Genomic DNA, 12,419 nt, shown 5'->3' on the forward strand with positions numbered 1-12,419 from the left:
CCTGTGTGCGGCAATTATGGGCGAACTTTTGTTTAAGATAAAAACATTGTTTTCTCCCTCTCAAACATCACTCACATGCACAGTCTCTTTCTTGCTTGCCCATCTCCCTCTCACACATCACGGCCGCTTGTCCGATATCTGATACTAGACAACCAATATTGAATTTCTGAATAAAATTAGGATGGTCTTAGATACTAACTATCAGCAACTGACAGATATCGAATATCCATCCAATACAAGATATCAGGACAGATATTGTAGGTCTCCGAACATGGCAAATGCCAGTACTAGATATTGAATCCAATATATGGATATCCAATATTGAAATTTATATTGAAAATCATTTTAATGATGACGATATCTGATATACAGATAAGGGGGGCACATATTTTCCCTCATGGAAAGAATGTTAAGTTTACAGTAGTATGACTACGTCGGATCATTTTAATGTTGTAAAACTTGCGCTCTACCCATTGCAATTACTAAATGTAATATGTGCTCATAATGGGTCATGCAGTGCAAGCAATCTGACCCATTTTGTTCTGGGCCAGGCAAGGTACAAGATTATAAACAAAATATTAAATAAAACCATTTGAGAAAATAAAAAATTGCTCAAACAAACAATCTATATGGCTCCCCACAGTTTTTTTACGCATCATAGATTATTTAAAATTTATTTCTGTTCATATGTCAGAAATCAGGAAAATTGAGATCTGGCGTCGATGTTCGATATCGTCATCCAACCTTTGAGACGAAGATGGATGTCGATATCTGGACGGATAATGGTCTCAGATATCTGTACTATAACAACCAATTTCCGATTTTGTCATCCTGTATTTGGATACCGGTATAGAAGGATATTGGACTAGCCCATTTCCGCGATCCGGTTCAGCATCTGTCCCGATATCATCCATCCAATATCAGACTTGGGACGGACAAACACTACTCTCACACACACACTGTTACACCCAGAGCTCTCTTTCTCTACCCTGATTGTGGGATTGTGTATGATTGTGCAGTGCAAATTTCTGCCCAAACTTTATTCAGCACATTAGGCAGGGTGACGATGAAGTTTAATTTTTGCACACAGAGCAAAAATTCACACCATACTACATGGTCATCTTTAGGTGGAAATTAGAAATCAGTTTTTCTTCCTCAACTCACTCTATTTCACAACTTTAAAGAAGGGCCCTGCACATGAGCTTTCCATAGTCTTTTCTTAATCCATCCTTCCCTTTTCTCCTTCTCTCTCCTTAATCTATCTATTTTTCTATCTATATCTATCTATCAATTGGTGGAGAGAAGCACGAGAGAGAAAGGGGGTTGGAATTCAATTGTTGCAGAGGAGAGAGTCCATACTTAACGTAACTTAAAAAAAAAAATAGGTTAATACCTCATATTATCACGTAATAACAATGCATAGAAAATAATTCATGGGTTATCAGGGTATGCAATATCCACAGCCAATAACCCAAATCAGCATCCAAACCTCAAGACAAAGGTGGAAGCTGATATTAGAATGGGTATTAATATCGAAACTGTAGCAAGCAGTATTTGATGTCAACACCCTATAGTGGAATATATCTTATGGCTGACATCAGTTTATCCCCATCCCATATCTGGACCGGGTGAGCACTAACCCACTCCCGCCCATGCTAAACAAGTAATTGGGCCTCCAATAGCTCAGCCCAATAACAATGGGGCCCACAAAGAGACAGTCAGCTAAGAAGGGGACACTTGCATATCCACTGGTTCTTAGACTGCATACAGACACAGACAAGAAACAAAGAAAGAAAGAAAACCAAAAAATTAGGAGAATAAAGAGGAAGGGGAACAGGTCTTCGGTCCACATGGCAGAATTAGGCAGACATCATGATGCTGTCGCATGCCTGTAGGGCCTGGTTGGCGAAGTACCGCACGTCCACGTCAGGGTCCTCAGTCAACTCCACCAGCGCGGGTCTCACCGTCTGCTCCACCACCTTTTAAACCAGACCATCTCCGAGTCAACGACGTATGTGGATAGAGAGTGACAGAGAGAAAAGATGTACTCACAGGTTGTTGAAGGATGGGGATGAGCGACTGCAGGACCTTGGCAACGTTGAATTTGATGTTGGGCACCCGGTCTTTGGAGGCGGAGATGATGAGGGGCAACAGCTTCTGGCAAGTGATGTCCGAGCCCATGACGGGAGCCAGCAAGGAGATGGCGTGGAGGATGGTCATCCGATGCAGATAGTGAGGGTTGCTGATCTTCTCCATGATCTGCAGTACCCGATGGTGAAAAAATATGAAACCAGTAAGATGTAATGATAAGCAGATCGCAGAGGCTTGTGATACAAGCCTCCAAGAAAAGCCAATTCCCAGACACTTTGGCAGAGTGTGTTTTGTGCACAGAGAGAAGAAGACTGCTCTCATCTTTTCTTTGCGTGTCTATTCCCTCGGGTGGTTTGGGCCAGCCAGAGGATTTCATGGGTGGATGCTACTTCAGATGAGTCGTTCTAGGCCTCTCAGGCATGGAATATTTAGGGGGAGGCAGAGTAGGGAAGGGTCTTCATGGTGCAATGGACAATCTGGCTGCATCATAATGAGATTGTTTTCAAGGGGAGGATGGCTTTGACGGAGAGAAGCCTTCACAAGGGAAGGGGTTTTGTTTCATGATGGTTTAGAAGGGCATGAATGGTTTGGGGGACCAATTTGGTCCTTGTAATTTTCATTTATATATTTTTTAGTTGAAGGGTTAATTACTGAATCTGCCGTGATCTTCATTTTTCTTAACGATAATAATAATCACATCACCTGCGGAATAATGTGCTGCAAGGCCCAGTCTGGCCCAAATTCCTCGGCCAGGCGCTTCAGGTTGTTAGCAGCTGCGTCACGGATAGAATACACCTACCGATTCCCAGAAGAAAAAAAAACAAAATAACAAAGTCCTAAGATAAATTTGACATGGAATTTATGGTAATATAGAGAGGGAGCACATACCTTGTCTTCCAGCCACTGCATACAGAGAGACCCAAGCTCCTCATTGAAGAAGCCAACACCCAGCTGGCTTGCCAAAAGAGGGATGTATTCAATGATAGCAAGACGAACACGCCAGTGTCTGTCTTCTGCGAGCTCCACGATGGCAGGGAGCAATGACTGGGACAGCAGGTCTACCCCAATCACCTAAATAGATTAAAGATGTATCATCACATTGTGCATGTTTGAGTAGGACGATAAAATTTGGATCTACTTGTATTTCTCTTGAATATCATAAAATTTGGAAAAATGGCCACTAAAGCAAATACACAAGAAGAAAGAACTGCAAACCTGATTCACTTGGTCCAGCTTGCTAATGATGTTCAACCGTACATCGGGAAATTCATCTTTCAACAAGGAGAGAAAAATAGGAAGCAGCTGCTCGATTGTCGCGTCCTAAGATATACAAAACAATGGTTATAAGTGGAAATAGTCAGCCAATAGATGAGAGAAAAACAAATCGATTGGTGTCCGCACAATTTTTTTAAAATAATTAAATGTAGGAAGACAACTCAATCCCAAACGGAAAATTTCACCGAACAAAAAAGTTTGAAAAACTGGAGGCAAATAACTCAACCATGGATATTAAGAATTCTGTAGAAAAAGATATGAACCTATAAAATAAATCGCCAGCTGATGCTCCATAAAATAGATTGAAAAGTAAATCTAGATGTACTGTCACCACATTAAAAAAGCAAAAAGTCTCATTTTTTTCCAAAAAACAGGAGCAATCTCAATAAGAAAAGATGAACGTATGTGCATACCTTTCCCAGAACTGGTGCCATTCCCATAATGACTGAAGCCAAGGCAGAACGAACATGCTGTGAAGAGTCTGACGACAATTCCTGTGATAAAAAAGCCACATTTTGAAGGCTGAATTTTTATACGCGAAAAAAAGTTTAAATGTAAATCATGAGAGAAACACAAGGATTATTGTGCACCAACAACAGAATAAATCAATTAAACAGATATATTGATAAACCGATCATCGCAAGAAAGTGGGCTGACATGGGTTCTCATTTGTAGGGAGAGAAATCATATTTATTATATTAGATAAGAAAAACGTTTCTGAAAATGAGTATTAAGTACCTTCACGCATGGAAGAATGTGTTGAATAGCAAGCTGAGGTTCCAAAATACGACAGAACTTCGTCACCTTTCCAGCAGCTGCTATTCTGACTTCAGCCTCATTATCTCGGAGAAGCCGGACATATGCCGGCATTAAGTCCACTCTTCAACATAGATATTTGAAAAGCTTTAGACGGAAATTCTACAGAGCATAGGTTGATAGTATGAAACAATAATCAACACGAGCATAGCCAACACTAAACCATTCACATGTAAGCAACCCCCTTCCTCTAAATCTTGTTATCGGCATCACAAAGACATTAAAATTAATCTCATACCCATCCCTGCAGATTAGAAATAATATTATTCAAACTTCATATACACACCACAGGTATACGGACTGTTGAATGAATCCTAAGCCTTCGTTAATATTGTGACTCCGAATATATTATTGTGACTCCAATTAGTAGAATAAAAATAACTAGTATAAATTAATGATTGTGTTAGTCCGGCCCATCTCGCACGGGCCCATTAAGAGATGACCATTGGACTACAACGGTCATCTCCTCTTGTGTACAAGACTATAAAGGATCGATTGCATTCGTTGTAACGTTTTTAAGGGGTTTTATGTGAATATATTGTTCTTTCTTTCCTACATTCTCTCGATCAATCTACTGGTGTAGTCGTGAGGATTCTCATGGTATCAGAGCAATTTTTGGATTCGGCGGAAAGGAAAAATACTCGGTGAAGTGCGTCGCTGATCCTCAGCGAAGTCAGTTCTCTTCTCCTCGGCGGAGAAGACCGGCGAAGCTCGTTCTATTCCTCTCGGCGGAAAAGATCGGCGAAGCCAGATCTTCTTGGTGGAAAAAGTTGGCGAAGTCCGATCTGCTATTTTCGGCAGGAAAAAAGGTTGGCGAAGTCTGATTCTTTTCCTATTGGGCATTTCTTCTATTGAGCATTTCTTCCGTAATTATTCCTTGGGAAAAAACTCTTGTGCTATCCCAAAACGGGATTATTCATTGGGGCCGTATCCATTCGGCAACAGTCTTGCCTTCAAGAGGAGAATCAACAACAGGTGGCTGTACTCATTCGGCGGACGTTGATACTTCAAAAGGACAACAAAATCTACTATATTATTGTGCCGTATTCATTCGGCAAGCATCGACTCGGCGCACAGCTCAGGTCGGTAATTCTCTACTCGTGTTCTTTATCAGTTAAGTAAGCTTTATGGGTGGTAAATCCCGATCAACGATGTTGGAAAAGGAGTCTGAAATTTCGACCCCCAAAGAGACTGATATTACAATCCAGAACAGGGTGATCTTACCTGATCTGGATATGAAATACAATGGAGTTAACGGTCAAAAATGGGTTACTCTTGCTCAACGAAGTCTTAAAGCTGCATATTTGGGTAAACATCTGACAGAAGATGCACCTTCAGAGGATGATCCAAAACTATATATCTGGGAGTCAGAAGAAGCGCTAATTGTCAACTGGATGATACGAAATATGGAAGAAGAACAAAGAGACGATTATCTACTTATGGACTGTGTTCGCCATTTGTGGGAAGAGATTAATAAATCTTGTGCAGAAACTCATAGTGACTTTCGGGTCTTTGATCTCCGGGAACAAGAGAGGACACTGAAGCAAGGCAGGATGTCTATATCTTCATATTCGGCAAAGCTCAAAGCTATTTGGAGGGAGCTGGATCTCTTATGGCCCACGGGAGATAAAAATTCCCCCTCCTATCTGCGAGAAGTCAAATTCAGAACACTTACGTTTCTGATGGGATTAAAACCAGAATATGAAAATTTATGGAGTCAACTACTACATCGGGAACGATTTCCAACGCTGGCAGAAGCTATCTCCGAACTACAAGGGGCAGAGCGTCAAAGAAAATTGATATGCAAGGAAGAAGAGTCTACTCCTCAGCCCTCTGTAGCTCACTTAGCAAAAAGGGGTGAACCACGGAGTACTCCAATTTCTACAGCACCTACTATGCAGGCTCCTAAAGCAAATTCTAAAGAAGGTAATCCCCCCGACCCCCCAGTTTGCAGCTATTGCAGGAAGGAGGGCCACGTAAAAAAGGACTGCCGAAAATTGGCTTGGAAGGAGGAGCAGATCCGGAAAGGCCTTTGGGTACCTAGAGATCAGAAGAAGGCGTATGTTGCGAGTGAAGGGAGCAATCCCTCCACCAAGAAGAGTAATGACGGGGGCGAGATTCAGAAAATCATTCAATCCGAAGTGAATAAAATTTTGCAGAAGATTAGCTCCACATCAGTGGCCAGATCAGGTAAACACCTTGCATTTACTACTCACAATCATACTAGTTCCATAACATCATCTTGGATTTTGGATTCAGGGGCGACAGACCACATGCCACCCCAAAAATCCCTGTTTAAATCATATGAACTGGTTTCTAGTGGTCATAAAGTTTTTACCGCTAATGGTGGGGTTTTAAAAGTAGAAGGAAGAGGGACTGTTCTTGTTAAGGGAATGCAATTAAAGGATGTTTTACACGTACCCGAATTAAAAGCAAATTTACTCTCTCTAACGCAGTTGGTTGTTGATACTGATTTGAGATTCATTCTCGATGCCGATTCCTGTTTTTTGTGCATAAAGGACACCGGGAAGAAGATTTCATCTGTTAGACGGGAAGGAGGACTTCTCCTACTAGACGGATTGGAAGAGGGTAATCATCGAAAAATGGCATGCAACACCCAAAGTGAAGAGCGGGTCATCCTTCTTCATCGAAGACTAGGGCACCCCTCATTCTATCTTTTGAAACATGTATACCCCAACTTGTTTAAGGGAATCTTTGTGGACAATCTGATTTGTGAGTCATGTCAATTTGCCAAACACAAAAGAACGAGTTTTCCCCTTTCCAACCATCGATCTTCCGCTGCATTTGAATGTGTCCATAGTGATGTATGGGGACCGTGTTCCACCACGGGTCTCTTTCATCACCGGTAGTTCATCTTATTTGTTGATGATTTCACTAGATATACCTGGGTATATCTGCTGAAATCAAAAGCTGAAGTTCCATCAGTAATTACACTCTTCTGCGAAATGATTAATACACAGTTCAATAGAAAGATCAAGGTCCTCAGAACTGATAATGCTAAAGAATATTTTTCTGGAGAGGTCACAACATATCTAGGAGATCAGGGAATTGTGCATCAGTCCTCTTGTGTAAACACTCCTCAGCAGAATGGACTTGCTGAGAGGAAAATTGGTCATATTATGTCTACAACTAGAGCTCTTCTGTTCCAAGGAAACTGCCCCAAACAGTACTGGAGTGAAGCTGTTGCCACGGCCACCCACCTCATAAATCGCACCGCGTCCAAAACTTTAAATTTCTCTTCCCCTATTGATCTTATGTCTTCGGAATTTCCACATTTATCTTTAAAGACTAACTTGCCAGCCAAGATATTTGATTGTGTTGTATATGTACATGCTCACCATGCAGGAAAGTTAGACCCCAGGGCTCTCAAGTGTCTATTCCTGGGGTATTCATCGGCTCAAAAGGGTTACAGATGTGATCATCCCAGCTCCAGACGCATCTACACTACAGCAGACGTCGCCTTTGACGAGGGAAGGATGTTTCATGACGCAGAAAGCCGGTCTGATGGGAACCTCGACTTGGAGGTGCTGATGAGTGACAATGAGCATCTGGCAATCTCCGCACCACCCAACATGGGTCCACCGCCCGTTGCAGATCCGCTTCTCTGCTCACTTTCGGAGGAAGACCAGCCTGATATCTCAGAGCTCAATACAAGTAATGATGCAGCGGTGTGTGCCGACACTCCTAGCAACAATGGCTGGTCTACTGCCGTCAGCAAGGGTGTCCGAGCATGCACACAAAAAAAGCGATATCCTGTCGGAAACTATGTGTCATATAATCAAATTTCTCCGGAGTATAATAAAATAATTCAAGCCTTATTGACCGTGACGGTCCCAAAAACAGTCAACGAAGCCATGCTGTTAGCTGAATGGAAGCAAGCTATGGATGCGGAAATGGAAGCACTCGAAAGAAATCATACGTGGGAAATGGGTCCTCTACCAGCTGGAAAAAAGGTGGTTGGCAGTCAATGGGTTTTCTCTATTAAATATCATTCCGATGGCTCCATTGCACGATATAAGGCTCGCCTGGTTGCACGAGGATATACTCAGTCATATGGTATTGATTATACTGAGACTTTTGCTCCGGTGGCAAAGTTGAATACAATTCGTGTGTTAATCGCCTTGGCAGCACTATTTGATTGGAAATTGTTTCAATATGATGTCAAAAATGCATTTTTACATGGGGACTTGGAAGAGGAAGTGTACATGTCACCACCCCCAGGCTATTCTCTGGGTCGCAATTCAGGCGATGTATGCCACCTTAAGAAATCTTTATATGGCCTCAAGCAGTCCCCTCGCGCCTGATTTGGAAAATTCTCCCAAACCATGCTAGCTGCCGGGTTTTTTCAGAGTGAAGGAGACCACACGTTATTCATCAAGCATAGTCCTCACGGGAAAATCGCCATTCTTATTGTTTATGTTGATGATATTATAATCACGGGGAATGATGTGGACGAAATTCGGAGCCTTGAAGCACACCTCACTAGCTCCTTTGATATTAAAGCACTTGGTCTTCTTACCTATTTCTTGGGCATTGAGGTGGCATACTCTAAGACTGGAATCGTCCTGTCCCAGCACAAGTATATCCTTGATCTATTACGGGAAACCGGAAAATTGGACTGCCATCCAGCAGCTACTCCGGTCGACATCAATGTCAAGCTAAAGGCTGAGCAGCATGGTCAAGATGCCCCAGTGAACAAGGCGTCGTTTCAGAGACTTATTGGGCGACTGTCATATCTCAACCATACTCGCCCTGATATTGCCTTTGCCGTTAACTCCTTGAGTCAGTTTATGAGTGACCCTCGGGAGTCACATCAACGAGCAGCCGATCGCATTCTTGCCTATCTTAAAGGATCGATTGGCCAAGGTCTCCTGTTCCGGATGGGCGGAGAACCTACTGTGGTTCTCTACACCGATTCTGATTATGCAGGGTCGTTTGAGGATAGTCGGTCCACCACGGGCTATTGCAGTTTTATCGGAGGCAACCTCGTTACCTGGCGAAGTAAAAAGCAGAAAGAAGTATCTCTCTCCAGTGCTGAAGCTGAACTTCGTGCCTTAAAGAAGGGTGTTTGTGAGGGCATGTGGCTCAAAGATATTTTACAAGACTTACATCTCTTTCCTGGTACGGGACGGGGCTCACTCTTTATTCAGACAGTAAGTCCGCTATTGCCATGGCCAAGAACCCCATCCAGCATGAACGGACCAAGCATGCACGAGTGGCACGTCATTACATTAAGCAAAGCATCGATGATGGGTTTATTGTTCCCCATTACATCCCGACTTTGGAGCAAGTAGCCGACATCTTCACGAAGGGCCTACCTGGCCCACAATTTCAAGCTTTGGTGTCCAAGTTGGGCATGTTCAACATCTATCCCCAACTTGAGGGGGGGTGTTAGTCCGGCCCATCTCGCACGGGCCCATTAAGAGATGACCGTTGGACTACAACGGTCATCTCCTCTTGTGTACAAGACTATAAAGGATCGATTGCATTCGTTGTAACGTTTTAAGGGGTTTTATGTGAATATATTGTTCTTTCTTTCCTACATTCTCTCGATCAATCTACTGGTGTAGTCATGAGGATTCTCAGATTGATATATCTACATGGCACTAGGTATACCGAACGGTATATAACCTACTACAATTTGTGATATGACGTTAGTTATGTAAAGAGAAGAGAAGATAAAAACTACTGCAAGAATGAATAGGTACATAAATGTTTTGTACATTTGCTCAGAAAATTTAGCGCACATAGTCAACACAAAAATAGAATTTCCAACATCAAGATATAATAACTTCGGAATATTCATCCCTAATTTTTTTTTTTGAAATAAGGATAGGGGAGATCACACAAAGTCGGTGACCTTCCCAGTGAGATAAAAACATAATCCAAAATATAAAAATATTCATCCCTAATAGGCATATTATAAAAGGTATCTCTGCGATTACAATAGTTCGAAAACACAGTGCAAAAGGGTAGATGGAAACTAAAAAAAAAAACCTGGTAGACTCAGGACCAACAGCTTCACAGAGCTCATACAATTGATTCGCCACCATGTACCTCACCCTCCACGATTTATCCTATTGAATGAGAACGAGAAAACGTATGATTAAATGAAAGATCCAGAGTATAAAAGTCCAAACCCCAAGCTCATTAAGGAAAGTTTCCAATGAATCTTGTTGTTAAATAACAATACAATCGCGTTTATACTATGAAGGGTCGAGAGTCACATTACAGTCAAACATACAACGCTTGTTCCTACCTGGGAGAAACTAATTATGACAGGAAGAATGTGAACGACACAATCCTGGGGTTCCAGCAGCTTTCCAAGCGCCGCACATCCCTCAACCGCCAATAAACGTACAGAATCTTGATCTGGAACCAGAAAAAAATTATCCACGGGAGATAAAAAACAGTGTCAAATAAAATTATTAAGATAAATGGCAAAAAGTATGAAACAACATCAGAATTGAGAACATTATAGATTCATTAACGGGTGATTAATAAAAGGTTAGTAAGAATAAAACCACGTTGAACCAGTAAAAAAGGTACGCGCACCATCTCGGGTCAGGTCTTCAAACATGGGCATAATATCAGTCTTCAGGTGACCTGGTTCAACAGTAGATGCAAATTTCCCTAAATTGGAAGCCGCCGATCTTCTCACCATTGGCATATCATCTTGACACAGCTGGCCATATATGGATCTCAGTTCAGTCTTCATAAGATCAGGAGCACTTGGATAAGCAATATGAAACAGTCCACATGATGAAACCCGGGCAGTAAACCACTCCCCAGCGGCAAGCCTCTGCAAAGAGAACATTCATCCAAAATTGAAGATGCAACATAGATAATCTTCAGCGTTTCAAACAAGAAAATGAAACTAAGAGAAATAATATGATAATTTTTGTGTCTTTCCTGTAAATTCTAAGACTTTCCATGCCCGGTGTTTGAGATGATAAGGGCACAAGAAAAATCAGACACTCTGATATTTTTAATTACCACCGAAAATCGGTCTTATTACCTTGACGAGGGGGAAAAACCAGTCAACTAGGTCGGTTTCCTTCATGTGGGTACCGATTCTGCACAAAGATTCAACGGCCTTCTCTCTAACACAAGTTTCCTCAACAGTGCACAACGTTTCCAATGGAGGAAGCAGCACGTGAGCGAATTCGACGCCCCCAACGTAGGGAATAAACACCCCCAATTCTTCGGCCATCGCAAGGAGCACTTCATCGTCATCGTCATTATTTTCGCTAAGAAAAGGAATTAGTTCTTTCCGAGTCCTTTCCTCGCCCAGCGCTCGAGCAATGGTAGAAAGCCGACGGATGGAGTTCAGCCGCAACTGAATGTCCTCATTCTTAAGTTCATCGATCAGAATAGCTATAGGATAAAGCGGTTCGTCGATCATAGCCATCGGACTCCAAAGTCTACAATCGCTGCAAGAAAAAATTCAAGAAACTCCCATCAGATCATTCGCAAGAAAGAAAAAAAATCCCACGCTAACCAAACAAACAGATGCTTAAAATGAAAAAAAGACAAAGATCTTTTTTCAATGATCCAAAAAACTGAAACCCAAAAAGGCGATGAAACGGTTGGGTCCGAAATGAAGCAACCCACAAGCAGATCTGCTCCAAAAAGGTCCAAGGGAGAAAGAAATTCCCCGATGAACATTAATACGAGGGCAACCAGGTCAACAATCAAGAGAACGGGGGAGAATGCTAAGAGGAAAGGGCTTAATCCACGGGGCCTCTGGCAAGTATAGATGGAAACGAAGACGGAGAGGGAAACCCTTGATAAGAACTGACCTGCAGGGAAGAAATCGGGCTTGAACTTTGTCGGTCTCGGCGGATCGGGCTGCTCCAGCGGAGGAGACGGCGTTGAAGGGGGTTGATGGTGGGGGTCCGCCTTGCTAGGGATACGCGGACGAAGGAGAACAAGCGCGGAGAAATTTGAGAGCGAAGCGCGACGAAGACGATCGACCCCCGTCCCCGGAGGCCGAATCCTCTCTCTTGGAAACTTTGGAATGGGCCGCCGAAGGAAAAGCCAGCCCAATAGCAGAACGTCAAAAGATTAACGCGTGCTGTCGGCTTGTGAGAGACTGAACGCGCAAAACTTGCAAGGTTCCTGGACGGTTGACGGATACATTTTCATACAAGTACACTAAATAGATGTATCTATGTTCCGACTATACTGTGTTATTAAATAAATGATGTTGTGTT

The 12,419-nt window shown here is 42.5% G+C and overlaps 1 protein-coding gene across 1 annotated transcript; it reads right to left on the reverse strand.

Annotated features, from left to right (window-relative positions):
- Positions 1–1,723: 1,723 nt before the first annotated feature.
- LOC144714766 (uncharacterized) lies at positions 1,724–12,204 on the reverse strand. The gene is made up of 12 exons (XM_078589533.1): positions 12,006–12,204; positions 11,222–11,636; positions 10,759–11,005; positions 10,463–10,575; positions 10,201–10,280; positions 4,105–4,246; positions 3,780–3,860; positions 3,307–3,411; positions 2,980–3,162; positions 2,794–2,886; positions 2,053–2,259; positions 1,724–1,979 (listed from the first exon to the last, which is right to left on the reverse strand). The coding sequence occupies exons 2-12, from the start codon at positions 11,612–11,614 to the stop codon at positions 1,860–1,862; spliced, it is 1,764 nt and encodes a 587-aa protein (XP_078445659.1). The 5' UTR covers positions 11,615–11,636; positions 12,006–12,204; the 3' UTR covers positions 1,724–1,859.
- Positions 12,205–12,419: the final 215 nt, after the last annotated feature.

The sequence above is a fragment of the Wolffia australiana genome, chromosome 18 (assembly GCF_029677425.1).
Source record: "Wolffia australiana isolate 7733 chromosome 18, ASM2967742v1".
NCBI lineage: Eukaryota > Viridiplantae > Streptophyta > Magnoliopsida > Alismatales > Araceae > Wolffia > Wolffia australiana.